The sequence below is a fragment of the Pyxicephalus adspersus genome, chromosome 11 (genome assembly GCF_032062135.1).
Source record: "Pyxicephalus adspersus chromosome 11, UCB_Pads_2.0, whole genome shotgun sequence".
Taxonomy (NCBI): Eukaryota; Metazoa; Chordata; class Amphibia; order Anura; family Pyxicephalidae; genus Pyxicephalus; species Pyxicephalus adspersus.
Window position 1 is genome coordinate 53,957,586 of NC_092868.1, and position 27,474 is coordinate 53,985,059.

Consider the following 27,474-nt stretch of genomic DNA (forward strand, 5'->3'; position numbering starts at 1 on the left):
TCTCTCTCTCTCTCTCTTTGCTCGCTTTCTGCTCTCTCTCTCTCTCTCTTTGCTCGCTTTCTGCTCTCTCTCTCTCTCTCTTTGCTCGCTTTCTGCTCTCTCTCTCTTTGCTTGCTTTCTGCTCTCTCTGTTTGCTCACTCTTTTTGTTTGCTTTCTCTTTACCCACTTTCTGCACTCTCTCTCTGTTCGCTTTCTGCTCTCTCGCACTCTGTTGACTCTCTGCTCTGTCTCTGTCCACTCTCGGCTCACTCTTTGTTCTCTCGCTCTCTGTGCTCCCTCTCTCCTTTGTCCGCTTTTGCTCTTTTTCTCTCTGTCTTTGCGCGCTCTCTGTCTCACACACAGCAATATTCTAATATTTGCATATGAAAATACCATTATACAAATAGGATCAGCAAGGCATGTGAAAGTCACAATAGAGATTAGAGTTGTGCACTGTGTATGCCTGGCTGCTCTATAGAGGGCTCTCCATGTCTGCCTTGGGTTTTATGAGGATACCTCTGGCTGACTTTGTGCTGTGATTACAGTACAGATTGGTATGACGGGCAGCCAGGTGTACAGCCTCCTATGCACGCAGACAATCCCATCTGATAAGGAATGTGAAATAGAACAGAGTTCATTCCTGGCTCGTCACTTCCGAAATATTTAATAAGCGACCGGTCTGCCTTCTGCTGTGTCTGAAGGGCAAGTGCTGGGCACATCAATAGGAATCCTCCAGAGGGTCACATGGTGCCCATTTCACATTTTATTCTCTGCTGGTCCTGCACATTTACCCCTCTGCCTGCCCGGTGCTATCTCTGGAGCTTCTATTTTATTTATAACTATGTAGCTGGGCTACAAGACATTTGCACATAGCTGGAAGCACAAATGAGGATTGGAAAGGTGAGAGGGGTGTAGTTCTGCCATCCAGAGAAGAGAACTGGACACTGTTTGGGAGCTGGAGCGCTGCGTTGTCAGCTTACTACAGGACGCCAGGCACACGCCAGAATTCTGACAAATGGACAGGTATGCTTGTGGTGTTTAAAAGAGGCTAGAGGGTAGTGGCCACTTTATTGTCACACAACTTTTCATAACCAGCCAGGTGGTACTGAAAAGTGCTGGGCAGTGCGCCCAGCTAAAAGGAGATGTGCACTTTAGTACTAAAGTTTACCTTGTTTATATTTTGCTCCTTGGCCTTTGATATCCTTTACAGAAGTGAAAGCAAAGACTTCAGTTTCCAAATCAACTGATCGTTTGTTGACTTTAATTCTTCCTAATGTGGGCTTGAAAGTGAAAGTGTGATTGCCCGAGAAATGTATTCTCCTGACATTTTAATAAGAGTTCCCAATGCTATTAGGTAATCAGCCGGGCTGTTACATAAGGTGTTATGACTTTGCTAAGGTGTGGTGGTGTTTTCTAAACTCCTAAGATCTTAAATAAGCCGTAATGATTGGCTGTTTAGTATCCAAGCTATTAAATGTATATAAATGGTGTGCGGTGCCAAGGACAACATGTGCTGTTAGCTTATGGGAAACTCCTTAAACTAGGCACATGGTATGCGATATTCCAGTTTGTGGTGTTGATGAGTATTGAACAGAGTGTCTTTATTTTTTTTGGTTAGCATTTATCTCCCAGAAAACTCAAAATTCAGCAAACAAAAATGAAATTAATTTGGTTGTTTTTGCAATTTATTGTGCTGGATAGAAGTAGATAAACCAAGCTTGGTGCCATGTTTGCTGTAGTCATCACCAATCCCGAGTCTCCAAAATTCACTGACCCTCTCTTTTTTTTCACAGCGCAATGTCCCTGTTGTTTGCAAGATCAACTCCAAAAATATCCACCAAGAAAGACAAAAGATTCATGGCTGAAGTCAACGCCTCGCCGCTTAAGCACTTTGTTACCGCCAAGAAGAAAATCAATGGCATCTTCGACCAGCTTGGAGCTTACATCCAAGAGAGCTACAACTTCCTGGAGGGTAAGATATGAAATCTGGATCAGTTAAATTCTAATAAATTCAGATAAAAACCCTATAGACATAGTTGATTCAGAGGAAGGCTAAAAAAAAAACATGGTACAATTTGCTCCAACAGGGGAATAAAATCCTTCCTGATTCCATGAGGCAAAGGTTTTTAATGTCCTTGTGTTATCTGTTTGCAGAAACGTATGGGAATGCTGAACTTGACCCCGTCGCCTCAGAAGAACAGGTCCTCGAGGTTAAGGGATACCTGACCAATGTCAAGGGCATCAGTGAGGTGCTGGCACGGCGGCACATGAAAGTGGCCTTTTTTGGGAGGTAAGATGCTCTTGAATAACTAATTGTTATAATTCAAACTGCTACATTAAGGGGTAAATGTATAAGCCATTAACAAAAGGATTCCTTTAATAGAGGTGCTTGTTTTATCAAACCTAAATAGGCTAATTGGGATAGAACTTTCTATGTCTCTCAGCTGGTTCAGTGATTTCTTAAGGAGAAATCGGTTAATGGGGAGGGCCAGGACAACACAAATTGAAGTGATTGGATTGGTTTAACATTGTAGTTCACTATACAGGGAATGAGGTGGCCTTAAGATGCTGCAGCTTCTAATGCATGGGCAAAAAGAAAGTTAAAGCAATGCAGGATAATCTCACCAAAAAATGCCTTATTTGTCATAACTTTTTTATGTATTACTTTGTTATCCTTTAAAATGGCAACATTTTTGCTGAAAAAACATAGCACAAACTTAATTGTTCCAGTCAATTTTCATTAAGCTCTGCCATGGCATTTAGCACTTGATTTGGCTTGGTCCTCACTCTTACTGTAGCAGTGTCTTTTGTAGTGTGATATTAAACAGTACTAGATTGTAAGCTCTTCGTGGCAGGGTCCTATCCTTCAGTGTCACTGTCTGTATTTGTCATTTGCAACCCCTATTTAATGTGCATAATATGTTGGCGCTATATAAATCCTGTTTATTAATAATATTAATAATAGTGATCAGTTCACAAATATGTATTACAATGTAAACCAGGTCTGATGCAATCTTAAAATGCCTTGTGCAATACTCAGTAAAAAATCAATGAGATTTTGCTGACCTGCTTGTGACTTTAATTTAAATGTAGGAAAACAAAGGCTGCAGACGTGAGCCCTAAATCTCTACTAACCCCCTGTATTATCTCATACAGGACAAGCAATGGGAAAAGCACTGTGATAAACGCCATGCTATGGGACAAAGTCCTGCCTTCTGGTATCGGTCACACTACTAATTGTTTCCTGAGGGTGGAGGGAACAGAGGGCAATGATGCCTATCTCCTGACAGAAGGATCCGAAGAGAAGCAAAGTGTCAAGGTAACTATGGAGCCGAGAGCCATGAACCCTGAAAGAGTCAGAAGTGATAGCATACTGCTGTGGTATGAAAGGTCAATAAGGTGCACTGTGCTCTGGACACTACCTAGTAAAATAAGTTTTATCTGCAGTGAAAAAAAAGTACAATTTGAAAAAAAGAGATATGCAATGTCTCACTAACAAGTTTTGTTCTTCTTTAAGTGTTAAGAGAACCTGTTGCATTTATATTACTGTTCGTCTAGTCCTAAGATTTTCATAGGTTGGACATACAGTACAGCCCTCTCTGGCAGAAGTTTCTATATTGATATTGCAGTTAAGTTACACTTCTAGGTCTCCTTCCACCCCACACATATGACTGAACAGTGAAATGAAAAGCATCACACAAATAAGTTCATCCCTCCCTTGTCAGAATGTGCCTTGCACTGCAGCACAACTTATTGTCTTCTTGTGCTGAGTTACCCCCCTTCCCCATAGTGCACACTTTAAAAATGAAGCCAAACCCTACAGTTTAAACCAAAGAGTATTTCCTAAAACTAAGGAGGGTTGTTGCTTCCTATATTGTACTTGGCACTTGTTCAAAGATTTTAATAGTCTGTTCTGGCCAACCGTGGGGATTTTTTTGAATTGCACTGATTGGGTCACTGACAATGTCTCGGGTCCCAATCTATGTATGGCCTCCTCTAAGCTCTTGGGGAAAAAAGCTAACCATAGATCACAGATTGTTTTCGTTCAGGTGATGTCCATGAATCTTCAGTCAGTCATTTCCTTTTTCTTTTCCTTATGGCAGACTGTGAACCAGCTGGCACACGCTCTCCATCAGGATGATCTCCTGGATTCTGGCTCCCTGGTCAGTGTCATGTGGCCAAATTCTAAGTGTTCTCTCTTGAAGGATGATCTTGTGCTGATGGACAGGTGAGAAAATCAAGACAAATGTGTGTGTGTGTAAAAAAAAAAAATATATATATATATATATATATATATATATATATATATATATATATATGCTGTAGAATCCACGAAACAGCTGTCTATTTCTTACTGAACTGATTGATTAGTATTTGGGAAAACCTATATATTGCTATAAACATTCACTAAAAATATATAGAGGAGGTGTTCATGGTGAGAGTCCAGAGGTAAAATGGAAATATATACCATCATCTGTTCCCCATGCACCGTTAAAGGTGAAAATTGACAATTTGTATCTTGTATATTTGCAGCCCCGGTATTGATGTGACAACAGAACTAGACAGCTGGATAGACAAATTCTGTCTGGATGCTGACGTCTTCGTCCTGGTGGCAAACTCTGAGTCCACACTTATGCAGACGGTACATTGCTCCTTCTCTAAACTTCCTTATTCTTTTGCATATCGAGTTATTTGGGACTTGTTCCATGGCACAAAAACACCAATGCATTACAACACAAAGCCACCAATAAGACATCTGCAATTTAAAGTAGTCAGAAAATCATTATTGCCAAGATATTATGCAGTGCAATACAGAGAATGTTGAATTGGGAATGTCAACTTCTGTTTCCCCGCTTACCCAGTAATGTTCTCCCAGGCTCCTTATTTTTTTTTATTACTGGTGATATTATTTTATTTAGATCAGGAATATGTCACATTTCTATACAGATAATATTTACCTATAACCTGTATTTCACAAAGGCACGGGGCCATTCCTTTTATAATTGTATACATAGTTATAAAATTTTGAACGTTGTCCTCTAATCTATCTGACAATTGTTCTCTTTCAGGAAAAACAGTTCTTTCATAAGGTGAATGATCGCCTATCACGACCAAACATCTTTATTCTGAACAACCGCTGGGATGCATCTGCATCAGAACCAGAATATATGGAAGAGGTGAGTGCAAACAAAAAAATTACAACTTGGTAACCTATAATGTTGCATTTGTTTTTGGATTAGTTTGGATGACCATTCCCTTGTCATTACAGCGTTATGCCGAGCAATTTTTTTTTAAGCTAAGTGGGAAAAAGCTGTAGGTGGGTGGCAACCCCTGTAATGTGACTTAACTGTTCAGCAACAAACCAAAAACTGCCGGGTGGTCACCGAAAAGTAGATATGCACCTAGATAAAAGGGACTGGGGAGAAGACTGCATTTGAAAAGAGTGCAACTCCTCCAATACCCTTTAGGGCAACTAATGTTGGGTATATAAATCCTGACTATAGAAAGACAAATATGTTTTTTAGTTATTGCATCCTCGAGGTAACGTATTAGGAGCACCAAAGGATTATTTAAAAACAAAGCTAGAGTTGATGTTTGGGCTTCAGACCTTTTATTGCTCTCCTCTCTGTAGGTAAGACGTCAGCACATGGAGCGGTGTACCAGTTTTCTGGTGGATGAGCTTGGCATTCTGGACCGAACCCAGGCCAGCGATCGTGTGTTCTTTGTGTCTGCCAAGGAAGTGTTAAATGCTAGAATACAGAAAGCTCAAGGAATGCCGGAAGGAGGTGATTATTGTGATCTTTAGAAGTAATTTCTGCTTTTTTAGTTTTCATTGCTTATTACTAAACATTCTTATGACAGGTGGAGCATTAGCAGAAGGCTTCCAAGTCCGGATGTTGGAATTTCAGAACTTTGAAAGAAGATTTGAGGTACGTTTTGTAGGTGACAACATATGTTTCGTTGCTGCCTTTATTTCAAATCTTTGTAACATTAATTTCTGTTCTGGCAGGAGTGTATCTCCCAATCAGCTGTGAAAACCAAGTTTGAGCAGCATACAATGAGAGCCAAACACATAGCAGAAGTTTTACGCCAAATCATGGAGTCTTTGCACGTGGCAGCCCAGGAACAGAGGTAAGAATGTGATTTATACCAGGGTGTAACAGCTGTAGGTGGGCCTACAATTGCACAGAGCCAATGAGTTTAGAAATTTCCTTTTCCTTTACTATTTAGTGCAGTGAACAGAACAAATTTTTCTTCTCTAAAGCTTCATTGCTTCAACTGTCTTTGTTTTCATTGTCATGCTTAGAGTGAAACAGTGCAGTGCTTGCGAAAACAGTGCATCAAGTTTACTTATATTCCCTCAGCAGCAGGTACCTTACCTTTACTTCTTCACTATGCAGTGTAGTCCCCAGGAACAATGAAAATAAGATCTGTGCAAGTTAAGTTGTGACTTGGGGTTCAAAGCTGGCTATGCGCTGGTTGATTGGTGAAAGTCCAAGAAAACTTTACGTAGGTTAATGCTGTGTCTTTATCATTCAGCCCATCCAACACTAATATAATTCAGTGGGTTGTGCTCCCTAACAACCAACAGCTAATGGGAGCACACCATGTATCTAGCAGAGATGTGGTAATACTCTTACTCTCTTTGCAGAGTTTACTGCCTGGAAAAGCGGGAGGAATTCAGAGACCGATTGGAGTTCATTGAGAAACAACTAGAGCTCCTCACTGAGGACTATAAACTGAAAATCAAACAGATCACAGACGAGGTGGAGCGACAGGTAATGGCATCATAAGGTAGACGTGACCAATAAAACACTACAAGAGTTTCAAAGCTAGAAGTTCTCCAGTTTATCTTGTTGCATAATGAAGTTCCAACCTTTCACTTTACTTGTTCACTAGTTTACTTTATATTTTATTGAATTTTTTGGGGAAGTGTGACACAAAATTCCATTTCTAATTTTTGATCCATTGATGTCATTAGCTCTTCTCTCAAAAGCCCTCATCCCTGATGCAAGCAGTTATGCAAATATCTAAATGCATTATTGTGCGTTTATTGCTCTGGACCGTAAAGCTTGGCAAGGGTTTTGTTTCTTGTAGTTTATATAATGCTTATGAAGTTTTCGCTTTCTAGAAATTGATTTATTATTTTAATATATAGGTATCCAATGCCATGGCTGAAGAGATCCGCCGTTTGTCAGTGCTGGTGGATGAGTTCCATTTGGACTTTCACCCTTCTTCTGTTGTCCTCAAAGTTTATAAAAATGTGAGTGTCCCCTTCCAATTAGTAGAAATTGCCCCAAATTCATGTCTTGGCATCTTTCATAACCAGACCCTGTGTTTTTCTTCAGGAACTTCACCGACACATCGAGGAAGGGCTGGGCAGAAACCTTTCTGATCGATGCTCCAGTACAGTTTCTGTGTCACTGCAAACCACTCAGCAGGAGATGATTGGTAAGAGCAAGGCTCGTATTTTCCCAAAATGAGACGTTGTGGTGCTCTTAGTATTTAATTACACAATAATTCCAGAATTTTGTGGGCTGTGGGAAGTAACCAAACCACTTAGTGTGGAGATTACACAATGTAGCTTGTCAATGGTGGGAAATGCATCCAGAATTTTGTGGTCCATGTTTAATACTTGAAAAGTCCAAGTTTTTACCATTAGTCTACTAATCAATCCCAACTGATAATAAACATTTGTTTGCTCCTAACTACCTTTTACTCGCAACCACAATAAAGAAAGACAAATCCAATACTTTTATACATCCCTTGTTATAATGGTGCACCTAGTGGGTGTTTTGCCAGCTTTCAGTGTTACTGATGATGATTTCCGGTTCTTCTGTTCCCCCATAGAGGGCCTTATGCCCCTCTTACCTCCTACTTCCCGAACACAGATGGATCTTCTGGTTCCTCGTCAAAGCTTCAACCTCAGCTACGACTTGAGCTGTGAAAAGCTTTGTGCTGACTTCCAAGAGGACATTGAGTTCCACTTCTCTCTGGGTTGGACGATGCTTGTCAACAGGTTCCTAGGGCCCAAAAATGGCCGCCGTGCCCTAATGGCCTACAATGACCAGGTATGTAGACACTGTAGGAAATGCTTTATAAGTAGCAGTAAAGGTTTGCTAAGTAAGAAAATTATATCGCTGTATATTTAAGTCCTTTTATGTTTTATTATCCATCAGATACCTCGAACTATGCCTTTAACCCCAGTGAACCCCAGCATGCCCCCAATGCAGCAAGGTGCCATGACACAGGAAGAGTTGATGGTTTCTATGGTGACTGGATTGGCTTCACTGACGTCCCGGACATCAATGGGGATTTTGGTGGTGGGAGGTGTGGTAAGTACTATAATGTCCTTTTGGATCATGCTCATGCATATCTAAGCGGTCTCTTTATGTGTCCCTGCACACAACCTGCCCACTCTCCCATTGCGGGCTCAGATCTGCGATGGGAGAGTGGGCAGGGTTAGGTCTTTATGACGTCACTCTGGGGGAGGTTTCTCCCCCTTTGAGTGACACCCGGCTTCCTGTGCATGTGCGTTCGGGAGCCAGTGATTTTAGTGGTCCGCAGACCTGAAAAGGTTGGCGACCACTGCCCTATTGCATGATAGGAGAGGTGTTAAAGATAGCTGAGAACAAAGAAACGGTCAAAAAAGAAGACAGAGAGCATTGAAAGTTGTTGCCTTGTAAAGCTTTTGTCAGGGACAACAGTTTTTGGGCAATTATTGAGCCGACATATGAAAATACCAAAAGTCCCAAAGGAAGTTAGCCTGTCACGCCATTTAAACTGTGTTTTTTTTTTGCCTCACTTCTTTTATGCTCAGGTCTGGAAAGCCGTAGGCTGGCGTCTTATCGCCTTGTCTTTTGGCCTTTATGGCCTTTTGTATGTCTACGAACGCCTTACCTGGACCACCAAAGCGAAAGAACGAGCCTTCAAACGCCAGTTTGTAGAATATGCAGCTGAGAAATTGCAGCTTATTGTCAGTTACACAGGATCCAACTGCAGCCACCAAGTCCAACAGTGAGTAACATCCTTTATTGTTTTCAAACAGCATAAAAACTGCCAGCCTGGTTGGGGAAATTTTAAGTACGTTCCACAGCAATTCTGTAGTCTGATTTTAGCTTGGGGTTAAAATCAGGCTTTTAGTGAGCATGTCCTTGTGTAGCCTGATAACAGGAAAGAATCACTTGATTGGTCTTCAGCATAGGTAGTGCCTAAGGCCCCTGAATCTGGTGATGTTTAGTAGCACTTTTAAAGAAGAGTTGTGTTAGGGAAGAATGTATTTTTCATAACCGAGACTCAGAAAATGTATGGTTACACACCTTATGCTATGCAACCCTATACCATAAATTTACAAATATTCTGTCAGAAAATGAGTTTCTGGCTTGTGTTTCTGCTTTGCACTTCCTTGTTGGCTTTTTGAAACTTTCTGTGAAAGAAATAAGGAAGTTGCTATTAATGAGACATATTTGGGATAATAGCCTCCAAAGCAAACATTTCCTAAACATGGGTCTACATTCTCTTTGTAATATTTGATCTCTCAGCCCTGTTCATTATTTTAGTTTGTGTTCCATGATAAATGCTTCGGTTCCTCTGTGCTCACTGCTTTCACACCCACAGGGAGCTGTCCGGCACTTTCGCCCATTTGTGTCAGCAGGTGGACGTAACTCGGGAGAACCTGGAGCAGGACATCGCTGCTCTGAATAAGAAGATCGAGATCTTGGATGGTTTGCAGAGCAGAGCCAAATTATTGAGGTACATTTCTTTGCTTCATTTTCTGTATATAATGGAAATTGAATTGTTTTTAGCTTCTGCCTGTTACCTCAATGTAAAAGGTTGACTGAAGCTGAATACACGCAGGTGAAAATAATGATGCAAAAATCCAGGAGAAGGAGTATAGAGAGAGGAGTGGCTTAGTATAGTATATGGAAGGTTAAGCAATTCTGAAAAAGCCTTTTAAACATAAAAACTTGGTACTTACAAAATTCTTTTGTCTTTCAGAAATAAAGCCGGCTGGTTGGACAGCGAACTGAACATGTTCACTCACCAGTACTTGCAGCAGAGAAGATAGGACATCCGGTATCTTCATATAATCACAATATTTCTAATACGTTTCTTCTCTACCTTATTCGCACCTCATCTGTGGTATACATGTAGAATGTTTACAGGGATCACCAAGGGCTCCGTCCCTCCATCACTACTGCCACCTTCTAAAATCAAAATTGTATCACTTCATGCAGCTCTTAACCTGTCCTGCTGCAAAAGATGCTGGGAAGATGAGAAGGTGTCTGGGAAAGATTGTGATGCTGCTTTGGCAAAAACACTTAACAGAATGAAAATTGGCAAGTGATACGGGTTAAGTTGGGATAGATTGAAGTACATGTGTTATATGTTGTCCCTTCTTCTTGTACCTATTATTGCAGAATGGTTTCTAACGGGAGTTTAACTAAAGAAATAGAATGGTTATGGATAATCCGTAACCTGATAAAAAGATTTAAGTGTATCTTCCAGCTCCATAGTGAGGAGGAAAACATTTTATTTGGTTAATGGTCAGTTCTCAGAGTGACATCACTGAGGTACGTTTGGGTTTCAGGTGAATGTTTTGTCTCTATATTTCATAGAATGTCTGATATCGCATCATCCAATCAGAAACAGCTTTGTATATTCTGTAACATAAATCTGACAGCAATTCAAAACTGTAACACTTAGCCATGAATAGCAGACAGCGCCAAATGATGAATGGTAACCTTGGCTTGTCAAAATAATACCAGGGGGGAAGCCTTATGTACTGAAATGGACGAAAGTTTAAAAAGTTGCAGTAAAATAGTGATAGCTGGCACTAAGGAATGACAAGACGTAGCCCATAATGCATTGCAGGATCTTGCTATACCTTGAAGCCAACCTTCCTAAAACTTTTGGTTTACACTCTGCAGTTTCCCTGGAATCAGAGGCTTTTGGGAAGCTCTACGCTACCACTTTTTAGCCAGTTCTACCAGGCTTTCTATGCTTCAGTATTAGGTGTGGTTTGGCAACCCCTAATGACAGGTTCATGTGAGAAGTTTCTGTGCTTTCCACAACAATCAGTCAAATTCTTCCTTTTATGCTGGTAGGGCTGATTAGAAAATGAAAGACTGAATTTGATTGCCAGGGGCAACAGAACTTTGCCCAATGTTGTGTCCTAAGCTAGCCATACACATTATAATCTAGATCAGTGTTTCTCAACTTTTTTAACATGTGGGAACTTTTTAAATAACTTTCAGGTCTCAGGGAACCCTGGCTATAACCCTAGGGTTCCATGGTTGAGAAACATGGATCTATTGGTTAGTTAGTGCCTCATATGGTAAAGTGTTGACAAGAAATTGGACAATCTCTGCAACGTGTGGGCTATCAAGCAGTACAATCTCTCATCTGATTATATCTTCTTTGCTTTGAGAATTAATTTCCTTCTGTGGCACGTGTCTTTCTAATCATTAACTATTACAGAAGCTGAACCAATTAACTAGTTGGGAATCTCAGGCAAAAATGTAATTTAAGCTTGCTGGCACTATAATATGCAGTAAAAAACGTAGACCATGACCCACCAGGCCAAATCTGCTGCTGCAGCGAGTCATGCATAATCCCTATTAAACAGACGAGAGGAGGACTAGTGCGGGATCACACATAGGAAACTGTATGTGGCCACCCTGTACATTTCACTTATACAGGGAATGTATATTATGTAGTGACGTTCCTTCAGATGTGCAGCCTCTCCTGCAGTTTTGGTTACATTGTCTTTTATGTAGCAGATTTCTCAGCTTCAGAGTTGTTGATTTCTGCTGCCCTGAGATCAGACTTGGCTGTTTTGTGTCATATTCCAAGACAACAGAAATCAGCTCAATGCTGGAACACTGAGTGATGGGACACAAATCACTGATAAAGAGAATGTAAGGTACAAGGAAAAAGTTGCAGGAGGGGTTGTACAAGACCAATAGATGTAGAATGAATTCAAGAAAAAATTCTGTTCACTGCTTTAAAAGTTTTTCTTATTTACTTCTATAGGAAGAATTAATTCTTCCAGATTACTGATATTACAGAGCAGTGCAGGGCAGGAGAAACATTCTAGCCCATAGTCTGAATCAGCAATCCACTGATATTCAGACTGACAGGCATATGATGTGTACTTTTAGGTCGGAAACACCCTTTAATTATACACTAACCGACCTATAATGCAACTGTGATGCTACTTGATAAGTGTTTAAAATAAGTTTCCTGCAAAAGAAGCTGCTTAATATTTACCTTACTAGCAGGTTTGACCCATATTTATGAAGAGCAATGGCCGCCTGAAACATTTTTATATCCAATAATTGCAGGAGTGTCGCATTCCTGGCCTCTTGCACTCTGTGGTTCTGTTACTTTGACCCTTCATTAATACTGAGCCCTCCAGGGACATAGGGGGGTCAGTATGGTAGCCTGGCAGGAGGTCGGCATTGCCAGTTTAACTTATACAAGTTGAATGCTCCTATTGTAAATCTTTATAGAGGACATTATCTTTCCAAGAGCATCGTTTGATCAAGAAGTGAAGTTTATAACCCCTTATTGTCACCCATCAATCCCAATATTAAAGAGTTCTAAGCATGCAAAAGCTGTGCACTGACCCCCTATTTCTAAACTTTCCCCCAGCCCTGTGACTGCAACCCTAAAAAAAGAAAAAGGATGCAGATAAAAGGTTTCCTATCCTTAATAATGTGTACCTCTTCTCTAAACATGAAGAAGCTGCAGCCTGTATGGTATTAGGAAGCATAGTCTGTGTATTTTCGTGTTGGTTACTGCTGAAATGTTAAGGTTTCTTTCTTTTTGCGCTGAATAAGTTAAATTTAAAACATTTAACTAATAATATGCTAGCCATTTGGTGGCTAAGAGATGGCACTGATCTGATCACTGTCTATCCTAGTGCCAAATGGCTAATAAAAAAAACAAACTTTAAAGTGTACCTGTCGCATGTATTCTGTGGAGTCATTTTGTGTGTTTGTATAGTTGTCAGCCTATCACATATTTGGAGTTTATGACAACACTGAGAGGTGCTGAGAAGAAGCAATGTTCCTTGCATGTTGTCATTACTGTTGAAAATGGGTAGGCTGTATTCTTAATGATATCAGTGGTCAGTGGTTTGATCAAAGGGATTCTGTACTCGGTGAAGTATGGAGCTGGCTATTGCCATCCTTCTCCTAAAAATGCAAGTGGCCTGGCTATCATGGTGATCCAAGGGTACATCAGTTCCATTCCTTGGCTTTAATATTTTCTGTAGCATGACCCAAAGTGTGGGGAGACACCATTCCAGTGTCACTCTGATTTAAGAATCTGCAGACTTGTTCCAGGTCAGTGCATTAAAGTATGAGGAGACCCTGTGTATTTGTAGCCAACCCCTGACCTTGGTATGATTTAGCTTCACAGTGCTCCGGCGTTGCTCCTTCTATGGCAGCTGCTGCAAAATACCGGGTGCTTGTGAGTATGCAGGTTTCCTTTGAGCTTCTCCTGCAGTGCCTAGCTGCCAATTGCTACGCTTGAACACTGTCACATGACGGAAGGTAACACGGTATTATTATTAAACAGGATTTATATAGCGCCAACATTTTACACGGCGATGTATATTAAATAAGGGTTGTAACAGACAGATACAGACAGTGACACAGGAGGAGGAGAGGACCCTGCCCCGAAGAGCTTACAATCTAGGAGGTGGGGGAAGTAACACACAATAGGAGGGGGGATATGGTATAGCACTCCTGAATCCCTAGCATCTTGTATTTTGTGGCAGCTTTATCAGAAGAATGGCGGTGGAGTGCAGTGAAGGTGAGTATAGATAAGTCAGCTGGTAGGAGACATTTTAGTCAGGTAAAGGTGGCAGGGTCTCTTTAAAAGCTGGAGTTTACTAGGAAACTGGGACTTTCAGAGCTCGATTAGCAAAGAGAAATTTCACATTGCACAAAACGACTTCACAGATTTGCAGGTGACACAAACACTAATTGAACTTGAGTTATGGAGCTGTGGATAGAAGGCGCTTCAGTGACGCTAGATGTTATGCACTTTATTTACTAGGAAGATGTTTGTCATGGGTCAGTTGTAAAATTGATTTATTTTCTACAATTTATTTAATTTTGCATGTCTGCTGTAACACTTGACTATTAAATAAAAAAAAAACAAAAGTACTACTTGTATCTGTGTTTTGTCCTGAATTCTGGGTGCCATATTGATTTTTTTTGTAGTGTTGAGTTCTGTGTGATATATGGATTTCCTCTGGATGGATGTATGTTGGATGGATTTCCGATGGGTGGATAGATGGATTTCCTATGGATGGATTTCTGATGGATGGATGGATTTCCTCTGTATGGATTTCTGATGGATGTATGGATTGATGGATGGATGGATGGATGGATTTCCTATGGATAGATGAATTTCCTCTGGATGGATGTATGTTGGATGGATTTCTGATGGATGGATGTATGTTGGATGGATTTCTGATGGATGGATGGATTTCTGATGGATGGATTTCCAATGGATGGATTTCCTCTGGAGGGATGGATGGATGGATGGATTTCCTCTGGATGGATGGATGGATCAGTGTACAGTGTATGTGGGGATGGACATATAGAAATTTCAAAAGTATTCTGGTCCCTCCACTTGAAAAAATATAAAACTCCGTCTTCCCATTGTTTCCATTGGGTTTCCATTTTCCAGGACATTCCGTTGTTTAATAAAACACATTGTAGCTTTATTTGTCGTTTTGTTTCCAGTAATTCCTAATAAAATAATGATCTGGTGGGCATACCTTGGGCAGCAGAAGAAGACATTTTCACCAATAGTTGGGTCACAGCTACCAATGGTTTGGGTTGCCCCTTTAGAGAGTCTAACACCAGGAGAGTAATATGATCAATGCTGACACAGGGCCCCCTGAGGAATAAGCCAAGGGCCCCTGTCTTCTGGTAATCTTGCCATCTGCAGCAGTGACGTGCCATGGGCATACTTGTGCCTATAGGGTTGCGCCCTTGCCAGCTGCACCCACAAGGTGTCACTCTAATAGGGAAATAATGTAGGGTTATCAGCCAAGCAAGCGAGTGACCCCCATAACAGCAGCCAATAAGTCCTCGCTCTTAGGTCTATGGCCCCTTTTCTGATCTGTTACTGGTGACAACTCCCTATACATAACTTTGAATTATTTCCATGGTGTTACTCCCTTGCTGGTCAAATGCTGAGAGGGATTCTCCTAGATATTAGTATAAAAAAAGTATCTTGCAAACATCAAGTGACATAGTTGTGTTTTGATCATTAAAGAGACCTTGTCCCCCGGGTCCCAACAAAACCATTGGCAATATTTAACATATAATGCCCTATACTTACCTTTTAGGTGGTCCAGGCATTAAAACTTATCCCTATCCCCTGCTGATATTTAACACTTCTGGGTTGAACAAACCCCCCAGGTCTGCTTGAGAGGTAAGCATAGTGCATCTGATTTTACAGGTTGTCATTTAGGTATCTAACAGTAACAACACTTGGGGTTTGTAATGTGACATGAGCCTTAGGAGGTGGTTTGGTTTGCAAAGTTTTATCTGTCCGGTGCAGAACAATGACCCCCAGCCATCATCTGCTTGCCTCACTATATTAGGTGGGGCCACACTGAGTTTTGAGCTTCATATAAACCAGTTCTCCTTTAACATGAAACTTATGATTGGCTGGACATCGGGTGGTTGCCAAGACTACCCAATACGGCGTCCTTGCAGCACGAGGCGGGACAGCACGCGGTTTGAAGCTGTCCAATCAGCGAGCTCATACGAAGGTAACCCGGAGTCTTCGGCACGGCCCTTAAGGCGGCAGCTCGCTTTGTACGGCAATCTTTACAGTACATGTCGAAGTAGATATCGCCGATTTAAGACGCCAATTCTGGCCTAGCAGATGTCGGTGGTTGGCGGAAGGAAGTGAGGAATGAAACTTGGAGTGCAGGTAAGAGGGGCGCCGGGGAGTGAGGCCGCCCGAATAATCTTATTAGGGGGCCACAGGGCCTGCCTGCACCAACTGGTCTTATTACTAGTACCAGGAATGGCTCTAATAGGATCATCAGTGATGACTGTGTGTTAACTAGTATTACTAGTACCAGCTGCTCCTGAGTGTGCTAACTAGTACTAGCTGCAGCTCCTGCCTGTATGCTAACTACTGGTATTACTAGTACCAACATCCCTGGCATGTGTACTAGCTAGTCTTACTAGCACTACTAGCAGCCACTCTGAGTACTAACTAGTCTTATTGCTAGCAGCCTGAGACTATATGTACCAACTAGTCTTGTTACTAGTACTAGCAGCAGTCTTGGAATGTATACTAACTAGTCTTTTTCCTACCACCAGCAGTTTCTCTCTCTCTATGTATCAACTAGTCTTATCACTAGTATTACCAACAACTGTGAACTGTTCACCAAGCCTTGTTACTAGTATTACCAGCAGTCCTGGAATATGCACTAACTAGTATTATAATGAGCACCACTACCACCTTTTCCCTTATTCCTCATTCCCTTTCCCCTATTCCATTTTTCCCCATTCCTAATTCCTCATTCCCTTTCCCCTTTTCCCCCATCCCCCTATTCCTCGTTCCTTTTTCCCTTTCCTTGCTCCCATTTGCCTTATTCCTCTTTCCTTTTTCCCCATTCCTCTTTTCAGTTTTCTCTTTCACTTTTCCTCTTTTCCCTTTCCCTTCCCCTATTCCCTTTTTCCCTCTATTCCTCATTCCTATTTCCCTTATTCCTCATTGCTTTCCCCCCATCCCCCTATTTATCTTTCCACTTATCCTTCCCTATTACCTTTTCCCCTATTCCCCTTTCCCCTATTCCCTTTTCCTCCTATCCCCCTTTCCCTTTTTCCTTACCTCTTTCCCTATTCCTTATTCCCCTTTCCCTCCCTTCCCTATTGCACAGAATCCCTCAGCTGCACCAGTACATTATCTCTGAATTCACATTTCCATATAATTTAGTAAACATTAATTCTTATTTGTTTCCTAAGACCAGCTGATGTGTGAAAATGTCTGCTCCCAACCAACTGGAAGAACTGCGGCGAATGAATAAATCTCTCCTGGAACGCCTGGCGAGAAAACAGGACGAGTTTAGGAAACAAAATGCTCCAAATAGTGTTGCACGGAGCAAAGAGGGAGCCACAGCAAAGGTGAGAACGCTGCGGGAGAGTGAGATGATCCTTCCTTTATTCCGTCAATGGGCCTGATTTATCTAAGCTCTTCAAGACTGGAGAAATTAGAATATCATGGGTGAACCTGGGTGATCAGCAAACCTGGAATGGATCTGATCCAGGATTCAAAACAATTGCTAATACTAATGGAAAACTATTTTTAAGAAATCCATTCCAGGTTTGCTAGATCACCCAGGTTCTTCCATGATAGTCTATACTCTCCAGTCTTGGATATGAGATCTTGGTAAAAAGAAAACGAAGGGTTAACTAAAAATATTACAGCGCAATACACATTTCTGTTTGTGACAAATGTTCTGCATGGTGGCAAAAACACAGCGTGGAAATTGAACCCAAATTCTGTGCACCTCACTTCCTTTTCAGGTGGCAACACTTTCACCTTCTCCATACATTGAATGTTGTCACAGTTTGCTTCTGCAGAGTCCCCCAGGACATGATGATGTAATACAGTCATGTGGTGTGATCATGTGATATGAAAAGGTTGCATCCCCCGCCCTCCTTAAGCTGCATACACACGTGCAATTTTTCTCGTTGGAAAGGATCTTTCACGATCCTTTCCAACGAGAAAAGACTGCACGATGCATGAACGATGCTGTACATACAGCACCGTTCATGCTCTATGGAGAGGGGAGGGGGAGAGCGACGGAGCGGCACCCTGCTGCGCGCTCTCCCCTTCCCTTTCATTAGGATCGGTCGTCGTCCATCGTCCGTGGATCCGGCAGGTCGGTCGTCAGACGATGGACGACGACCGACTGTACACACGGCAAATTTTTCTCGCCCGATAATCGGTATCGGCCAATTATCGGGCGAGAAAAATTTGCCATGTGTACGCAGCTTTAGCTGTGCACACTTTCCTGCATGTTGATTGGTTGCTTTATTACCCAGCATGCACGTCTAAAGGATCCGGGGGATGCATTCTTTCACACACATGGCTGAGAGATGAGTGGAATGCTGGGGTTTGCAGTTTGTGACATTATTTTGGGTTTCTAGATAGCAGGAAAAATGTTGGATAACTGTGGCCACCAAAAGCAGAACCAAAAATGAATGGCTCATCTATCTGGGCATCGCCATCTTCCTTCTCCTCTTCCTCCCAGAGATGATCTTCAACCATCTTGATTGGCTGTGCTGGGATGACGTAATTCCTGCTTAGGTGCGCGGAATTTCATTCATCCCCAACTCATGCAAGGGAAGCCGAAATTGCAGTCTAAAACTGCTCAGATAGCTGCCCCTATTCAGATACTATGCAGGTTTTTAGTGTCAACAAAGAGGTTCCCATTCAGTTGAATTGGAGCAAAGTTGAGCATGCATTAGATTGAAAGTGAGTGTGTGTCCCAAACCCAACCAGAGTCCTGTGAACCGATCTTTGGAATGGCAGACATTTAGCTCCTTTGTATTACTTGCTTTAATTTTAATTTACCCACATTGCCTAATAACCACCATATTCTCTTTTCCTAGGTCTGGAAGGACCCTCCACCCGTGAATGGAGAGAAATATTCTTCCCTACAATGGGATCCCCCCTTACTGGCCACCCATGGTTTATCCTCCGTAGCCAGGAAAAAGCTTTCTACTCCCAAGAGGACCTGTCATGTGGAGTCAGTGGCCCCTCTCAGCTCCACATTGTGTCAGACCGATGTCTCCTCTCATGGTCTGCGCTGTGGGTTATCAGAGGTCCGCGCTGGTGAAGATGTGATAAGAATACGATCGCCTGTGAAACGTCTGACTGCTGCCGGTTCCATGGCGGATTATGTTCCTCTAGATCTAGAAGAAGACTCTCCTCCATTCTCCAGGCAGTATGTGGATCACTTGAATGATGAGGGGAACGTGAGGACCAAGGAGCCAAAAACTCCAAAATCCATACTGATCACACCCAACCGGACTCCCAAGGTACCATGAACATCAGGGGCTTTATTATACAGCAGTAATGAGGGAAACCCCTCTGCTTGTAGAACAAATGGAATGGTCCAGGACACTCCTGCTGATCACATGTTCAAGAAGTGCACTCCCTGCAACCTTATCAGCCCCCCTCATCTATCCGTGTCATTGTTATAGAGCATTCCTAGAATGCAGCTCTCCGGCATTCAATAAAAACTGAGAAATTACTTCTATACAGGTAGTCCCCGGGTTAAGGACATACAGACGACTCCTAGATACGAACGGGGATTCCCTGCTCCCACTTGTGCAGCACGTAGGCGGTTTGCACGACTTGCAGAAGAAATCTTTTGCTTAACACAGCTGAGTGTGAGCTCTTCTGCAAGCTCTTGTAACTTTAGTGACCAAGACAAACTCTGCAGTTGTTTCTTTTTGCATATCAAAGCACAGCTTGCTCCGGAAGTTATTGAATGTCTAGGCTCCATAAAGTTTTTGTTTTGCTTTGTTTGTGATTAGCTCTCAGTGAGGATTTTATACAGTAACTGACACCACGCTGCCTAATATTATGTTGAGACAATCATCTCTCCTAATTGCATTTATTAAAATAATGTACCTGTTCCGACTTACATACAAATTCAACTTAAGAACAAACCTACAGTCCCTATCTCGTATGTAACCCGGGGACTACCTGTATCTGAAAATCTCAAGAAGTGATGAGAATCTTCCTGCCAGTAAATAGAATGTCATATGACATCATAAGATAAAACATTCTTATTGGCTGCACCATTCTGATGTAAGCAAGTGACTGCACCATTTAAAGCAGAACCAAATAAAAAAATTGCAGCCAGGCAGGTCCTGCAATAAAATAGCCCTGCCTGCCTGATTGCAATGGTTTATTTGCACTCATGTTTCCTTTATCCAGAATGGGCACTGTCATCGTCACCGATCCTCTTCCTGGAGTCTAAGATCATTTTGATTGGCTAGGCTAGGTTTAGGACTGGATGTTCAGCCCACCTACTGATGATATTGAACATGGATGAAGAAGTATGGAGTTCTGACATTGCTTCATATATTTCCTGAATACTTCCAATGATTAGATATTCCAACAGCTGTAAGATCAGTTTCAGGTGTATTGCTTTAACCTTTACAGTCCCGTGTTTGTTGCAGAGAGATCCTGGCCGCGTGACTTTCCTATCCAGCAGTACAACTCCTCATAATCAGTGGACTGGGCGCCCCCTTCTGGGCTATGACTGGATTGCAGGTAAGTACAATTATAATGAGGAAAACATGTCATTTTGTTAGCTGCCATTGGTTCCCCCAAATGTGGCTTTAGTGATGGAGACTTGCTGCCCTGGAAGTCTAAAGTTCGCATTTGTATACTTACTACAACTTAATAAATCCAGAGCATCAGAATGGCAGCAACTATCATCATGTAAATCGGGAGTTTCCTACCTTATTAACATGGGGGAACCCTGGAAATAACTTTAAGGTCTACAGGGACCCCCTTCTATAATAATATATCCACCGCTTACAGTATATTAGTGTGGTGATTAGTAGGAAGAATGCATATCTTATATTGCTGGTCATTGTAAAGATTTTCACCATTACGCAGAGCTAAAAAGGTCATTGGTGAGGCACAAATTGGCTGATAAACACTGCTGAACAGATATGAGATGGATAGATGTAGAATGAATAGATAGACAGAAGTGTAAATGTCTGTAAAACAACACACAAAGTAAAAACATAAACAGGATTTAATAAACCGCATACTAAATAGACAAAAAAATATTTGGGTACCCTATACCTGACTGTTAATTAAAAGCCTTATATATAAAAAAGTTAACATTGTCACCAAATGGGACACAAAGCATACAAGCTCATAGATGTCAAGACCAAATTATAATCGCCTTTTCCATCCTGTCCTGACTAATATTCTGTCCTGCAGGGCTGCTGGAAGTGAATTCCGGGGTTATCAATAAGTCAGATGATTTCTTCTTGGACATCAATGAATTCCGACGGGTCAACAAAGAGGAATGTGTCCGTGATTCCTTATCCGGGTGAGTGTTCTGGGTCAGGCATGGGTAATGTGTTACAAATATGCTCAGATCAAATCATAACATAGGAAAGGTGTGCATGGGCACAAACAGAACAATTCTCCAGCACAATCTCCAAATAGTCGTCATACAAAGCCTATTTATCTAATCTCCTAGATTGTAAGCTCTTCGGGCAGGGTCCTCTCCTCCTCCTTTGTCACTGTCTGTATCTGTCTGTCATTTGCAACCCCTATTTAATGTACAGCCCTGCGTAATATGTTGGTGCTATATAAATCCTGTTTATTAATAATAATATTTAGATTAACCAATGACTGATATAGGATACATAGGGTTTATGTGCCTGCCAGCTGAAGTGCATGCTGGGGTATATTTCAATTGTCCTGTAGTGCTGCCCCCTATCAACTGTGGATTGTATTCAAATCATGCTGCGTTTTCAATGTGTTTTTGAGAGATGTTAAATTGGAACTAAAAACAAAACAAAAAAATTCGACCTTACTTTCGTGTATGCATCAATCCCTCCTGGATTCCTGGATTGGGTCCTGTGTTATCCTGGATTCCTTCGTCCTGGTGCAAAGGTGCACATCCCGGGCCCTCTGTTAAAAAAAAAAAAACTCCTTCTGTGCATACCTGAGATCGGGCATGTGCAGAAGGAGCAGCCAGGAGCCTCCGGGGATGCATGATGCGGGGAGGCTCTACGCTGCCATTCTGTCTTTATCGCTGCTACAAACTTTTTCTTTTTCCTTTTATTTACCTATAAATGTGGAAGAGCTGGACCAGCACAGAGAATAATTAAACAGAAGGGTACAGGGCAGGTAGAAGGGATACAAGGGGTTGACAATTGACTCCAAATTTGCTAGCAAACTTAAAAGCATATTGCATGTCAGCAAAAATGGTGGCAAAAATCCTGCAATCATTTGAAATGATTTTTCATGTTTATCTGAATTTTGTAAGTTCATGACAGGGTCTCTTTAATACTTTAAAACAATAGCACAAATCAGTAATGCTGTTTGCAGCAGTCTGTCACTTCATGTGAAAGGTCTCTAGTTTCCTTTTAAAATGTCAATGTGTCTATAAAGCGGCAGACATTAGTCATAGTCTGCAGAAGTCAGCTTCGTATGTAAACATTGACTTACCATTTATCAGCTGTTTGATTTTCTAATTCGATTCTTTTATACTTTGTGTCTAGAGCCGGCCCAGAAGATTCCTCCGAATCTGAAGACGAGTTGGACCTGGCGCTGGACACTCACCAATGTAGGGAATTTTAACATTTATGACGTAGCAGAGAAATCTGTTAACGACCCAGTCGGGAGTCTCTCCATAACATCCCTGACCTGATTTTCATGTCTTCTAGGTGTTTACTGCTACAGGGTCAACAGTCGTCTGTTCACATCACCCGTAGGGCAGGAGGCTGCCTGTCCTGTCTGTAAGAAACGCCGGAGCAAGCGCCGTGCAATGTTAGATGAACCGGCTTATATCAGGTTGGTCCAATATTGAAAGGGGAAGTCCTGGCAAACCCTGACATACCTACAGTTAGGTCCATAAATATTTGGACAAATAATTTTGGTTCTGTACATTACCACAATTCATTTTAAATTAAAAAACTTAACAGATGCAGTTGAACTGTAGACTTTCAGCTTTAATTCAGTGGGTTGAACAAATAATTGCATAAAAATGTGAGGAACTAAAGGTTTTTTTTTAACACAATCGCTTAGTTTCAGAAAAACTTTAGAAAAAAGTTGTCTCTGTTCAAATATTTATGGACCTAACTGTATATGCCACAGGATTACTAATTCTGTACAGCCAGCCTTGTGATTCAGCTAAAAGATGGAGCTGCCAGGTCTGTGAGCTCACTTTTCTTTATTGCACTTTAGCCTATTGATTAGAGAACAAAGAGCCTCAGCACACTGATGAGATGAGCTAATTGGCTCTTCTTGTCAGCAAGCTGCCACAGTTAGACTGACACAAAGAACCTGATTGGCTGACAGCATTACCCTTCTCAGAAAGCAGGGGATCCTAAAAATAAAAAAAAAAGATAAATTCAGCTACTTGCTGATGTTAAAACGAAAAAGATGCATTTCATAACTTTGTTGTAAATTATTTTACCTGGATATCATGCCAGTAACAGTACTTCCTGTTTTGGGATGACATCGCTAATCATATAGTAACAACAATGTCAGTCTATTCTGTAAGCTCCTTTAGTTGCCCATTGGGCCTCATACCCTATAGACCTAATAGCAAACTGAAGGAGTGAATATGGCGGGCTGGTAACACTGCTGCTAATTGCTGGTCAGGACGTGGTGTTGTCTGTTTGCATCAGCAACTGCTAGAAAGAAACTTTGCAACAGATCCTGCCAAAATAAAGTACAAAAAGAACCGTATGCAGGGAGGCTTAACAGTAAAAAATTGATTTGGAGTTTACATTTACTTTAACCCTTTCAATGCCAGTGTTGTATTGTTATGTCCCTGGTGGCAGCAACAGCATGTAAACAATCTCCTGTCTGCTAGAACAGTAGAGCCACCCAATCATTTCTAGAATGTACCCATCCCGTATTTGGGATCTATTTATTTAACATGACCCTCTTCATTTTTCTTCTGAGGACATATTGTAGGGATAGATCTACTAGCAGAGTTCTACCTTTAAGAGAACCCGTTCAGAACTTTATTGTGAAATGGTGTTATAGGCACCACAGACATTTTGACAACTTTGTCCAACGTTCTATAGTACTTGGCTTGGTTAGTAATGCACAAAACTTAAAATCTGGTTCTTTATCTGATGGCTTCCATCTAATGATTTCTTTTCAGGGTCAGCATCCCCAGATCCACCCTACTCCCTCCATACAAGTACAGAGCTCATCGGAGGAAAAGCTTTGACCCCACTGATACCCTGGCCTTGCCATCAGTAAGTAGTATTTCCATGTTTTGATCAGAAGATCTATATATCATATAGTGGCCTCTTCATAAAGGAATGAACAGGCCGTTCAGTAAGAAAAGTGGGGATCAGTTACCCTATTTAAGTGAATGGAGCTGAATAATAAATCACAGATGACCCTTGTTTATAAATAAACCCCATCGTAGTCGTTGGTCTTCCAGGGAGAACCATAGGAGATAAATGCAAGACCACTGCCGTCCCTCTGTGGCTCTGATTAGATCAGAAGGCAGATGTACAATTTTAATCACCAATTTATTTAGAAACAATATGTGGATTTCAGTTATGAGAAAACAGTTTATGCAAATATTTCAGATATTCAGTATTATTATCTCAGCTGGTGCTGCGGTAAAATCCCCACCATTGAAACTTTAATAAATCTGGGAAACCAATGTTGAAATAATGTGGCTGTTCATTTCCTGTTTTCCAGCATTGTTTAGCAGGATGGGAAAATGCTGTTCCATCATGCGGCCCCCATGTCAGCAGTCTGGACCTAAAAACTTCTGTAGATCCCAGCGTGATGGCCGTGTCATCGTCTGCAAATATTACCACGGTAAGAAGACTGGGGAGATTCTTGTAGTATAAAGTTACGCAGCAATCTATGGCAATAGCTGCACATGCTGTGTGCTCTTTTTTTATGAATGCTGTTTGAGTGATCAGAAGTTTCAGTTGAAATTAGCAAATTATTGTCTTCATCCAGCAACGATAGACTTCTTTTTGAATGTGGAAAAAGTGGTAACTGGGGGTATTTGATACAAACGGCACTGATTTCCATTGTGGCGTATGGAGTTCTCTACTTTCAAAGATTAGGCCTTTACCCCAATGAATGACTAGGAGCAGACAGGGGTGGTTTTATCATCTGATCAGTACAACTTTTACTGACTCTGTAAACTATAACTTAACTTCAGAAACAAATATCACTAACCAGTGTATACGCTTCCATCTCCAGGACAGTGCATCTTTCTACGCTTCCAGGGCGAGATCTGAGAATCTTCTGAACATGTCTCGATCCATCGCTTTTCATCACAATAAAGCCAAATAATCTATATGCAGAAACAATGTGACACCTCCATTAATGAATCCCAATACTTGAAGATCAGAATTTACAAAGAGCTGTGAACGAACATAAGAGGCAATGTGAACTGATAATAAATGATATTTTTTTTTTTTTTTGTTTGTCTTTTTATATCTGTATATCTAATGAAAACGTTATGCTATAAATATTCTGATCAATATGTGTTTGTTTCAATCCTATGTCTGAACACAAATGTATGTATGTGCTATCGTCCTCCATAGGCTTTAGTCTGGTATACCATCTGGAGGTGTTTTATGGCATAATCATAATCAGATACAATAAACTGGATTAAGTAAAGGTTTCCAAGACTGGAGAAGATGGACCATTGTAGGAGAACATTGTAATAATCCTGCAAACCTGGAATGGATATTTGTGAAAACTTTTTATTAACTCATTTTGCATGCACCACTCCGATGATTGTACACAACTTTAATTGTACAACTGCAATGTTATTGTACTTTCAGCATTTCTCACTATTACCTGCTCTGACCTAAAATCATTTACTACCCAAGTGCAAATATTTTTAAAGAAATTCAATCTTAGTTTGCAGGATCACTGACTAATTCATCCACTACTGTCCATCTTCCCCATTCTCAGAGAACTTCAGTAAATCAGGCCATTGTGACCAAATCATTTGTTGACTGATTAGTGTTAGATAAATATTCCAATACTGGAACATATGGACCAGTGGTCTGAATATTTATTGATTTTTGGGCGGTGATTGATCCTGTGCAGTGTGCTGGGGCAAGACCATTTACTATTTATTGCCTATTTTATTAGCATCACATTGAATTGAATTGGAACCAGACTGTTGAAGCAATGTCCCAATCAGGTCTATGTGTAGCTGCTGCCCAAAGGATTTTGTTTGGGGAGGAAAGTAAGCACTTGGGTGGAGGGTTTTGGTTTAGTATCATTTAGGGACAATGAAAGAACTTAACCTGTCCATTAATGCACATCAGTGCATGGACATAGATCAATACTTTAAATGGTGCTAAATTACATCAGTGTAATACGTGATGTGACATTCTTTTTCTTTTGTTGACAAAACATACAACAAATTTTGAAGCGTGTTTTAAAAAACTACACAAGACTAAATAACACACGTTAACACAAATTACTCAAGTCCATTGTTGTCACTCTCAATAAATGCCAAATAACAAAAAAAAACATGTGTGCACTCCATCTCCGCAATACATGCACATTTTCCTATGTTTTATCCATTTAACAACCCTGCAAGCACAGAAAAATACCCAAAGATCTGCTGGAAATCTGGTCAGCTATTAAGCACTGATAACAACACAGTATTTGTGTGGACTGGATAAATTATTATTAATAAACAGGATTTATATAGTGCCAACATATTACGCAGAGCTGTACATAAATAGGGGTTGCAAATGACAGACAGATACAGACAGTGACACCGGAGGAAGAGAGGACCCTGCCCTGAAGAGCTTACAATCTAGTGGTGGGGGAAATATCACTCAATAGGAGGGACAGATAATAATGATCTATGGAGTCTTCTCTATTAATCAGTATTATCATTGCCTACTTCTTATTAGGAGAGAAGCCAATGCTAAGATAATATTCTATAGAACCAAGTACCTACCTCTGTGTGATCTCTGTCAAGTTTGTGATCTGGGGTTTGTAAAACTAAAAAACACATGTGAAACTTCCAGGAGAATGACACAACGGAATTGTGTGCAGCGTAATGTTGTGTGAAGCCACAATACAAGATATAGATCATCTGGGGATAGAGACAGCCAATATTGCTTCATGGCCATCACCTTCACACATTACTTATCAGCACACTATGTGATAAGGACGTTTCTGGGCAGTTTCCGAAGGGTGGGGTAGTCACTATCATTTTATAATGATAACAGGATGCAAAAATTCCTGAAATGCTGTTTATCAGTACCTGCGTGAGTCATGTTTGTGGGGTGTCAATGTTCCGTCCCTGTCACCTTTTATATATATCACACGGGCTTCTGATGGAAACTACATGTTAACACAAATTACGTTAAATTGTCACCACCAAGAAACCCACCATGAGAAATGCCATGGCTGGAGTGTGAGAAGAAATCAGTAGCAAAGGATGAAAACAAGTCACACAATGCTGTAAAACACCTGCACAGACAGATTTGCTGCAAATTGATCCAATTGATTTTTCAATCGGTTATCACTCAATTAACCCTAAAATATGGCATGCAATGTCTACTATCTAATTGTTGGGTGGGAATGGGACAACCACTGGACAGATGGGAGCTCCCCGTTATGTATGCTCATTTATTTGTACAACTTTTTTTTTGTACTTTTTTGTATTATAAGAGGAATAGACTGCAGACAAAGAGACATTATCC

At 41.1% G+C, this 27,474-nt stretch overlaps 2 protein-coding genes across 4 annotated transcripts in view; both read left to right on the top strand.

Moving 5' to 3' along the window:
- The window catches only part of MFN2 (mitofusin 2), a 17,465-nt gene extending 3,305 nt beyond the window's left edge, over positions 1–14,160 (top strand). For 2 of the 3 annotated variants that reach the window (XM_072427353.1, XM_072427355.1), the window contains exons 2-18: positions 1,774–1,952; positions 2,135–2,270; positions 3,137–3,299; positions 4,084–4,208; positions 4,514–4,622; positions 5,050–5,157; positions 5,613–5,766; positions 5,843–5,910; positions 5,991–6,112; positions 6,633–6,759; positions 7,140–7,244; positions 7,330–7,432; positions 7,832–8,052; positions 8,161–8,316; positions 8,802–8,998; positions 9,599–9,733; positions 9,980–14,160. In XM_072427353.1, coding sequence (XP_072283454.1) covers positions 1,778–1,952; positions 2,135–2,270; positions 3,137–3,299; positions 4,084–4,208; positions 4,514–4,622; positions 5,050–5,157; positions 5,613–5,766; positions 5,843–5,910; positions 5,991–6,112; positions 6,633–6,759; positions 7,140–7,244; positions 7,330–7,432; positions 7,832–8,052; positions 8,161–8,316; positions 8,802–8,998; positions 9,599–9,733; positions 9,980–10,049 — 2,274 coding nt within the window. In that variant the 5' untranslated portion in view covers positions 1,774–1,777 and the 3' untranslated portion in view covers positions 10,050–14,160. Of the gene's footprint in view, positions 1–669; positions 1,004–1,773; positions 1,953–2,134; positions 2,271–3,136; positions 3,300–4,083; positions 4,209–4,513; positions 4,623–5,049; positions 5,158–5,612; positions 5,767–5,842; positions 5,911–5,990; positions 6,113–6,632; positions 6,760–7,139; positions 7,245–7,329; positions 7,433–7,831; positions 8,053–8,160; positions 8,317–8,801; positions 8,999–9,598; positions 9,734–9,979 lie in introns of those variants that run through there. The other variant, XM_072427352.1, reaches the window with a different exon arrangement.
- A 1,648-nt stretch (positions 14,161–15,808) lies between these two features.
- MIIP (migration and invasion inhibitory protein) lies at positions 15,809–25,277 on the top strand. The gene is made up of 10 exons (XM_072426378.1): positions 15,809–15,949; positions 16,996–17,154; positions 18,649–19,077; positions 20,230–20,323; positions 21,008–21,119; positions 22,303–22,367; positions 22,468–22,594; positions 23,919–24,015; positions 24,473–24,595; positions 24,992–25,277. Exons 2-10 carry the CDS (start codon positions 17,014–17,016, stop codon positions 25,082–25,084), a joined length of 1,281 nt encoding a protein of 426 aa, XP_072282479.1. The 5' UTR covers positions 15,809–15,949; positions 16,996–17,013; the 3' UTR covers positions 25,085–25,277.
- Positions 25,278–27,474: the final 2,197 nt, after the last annotated feature.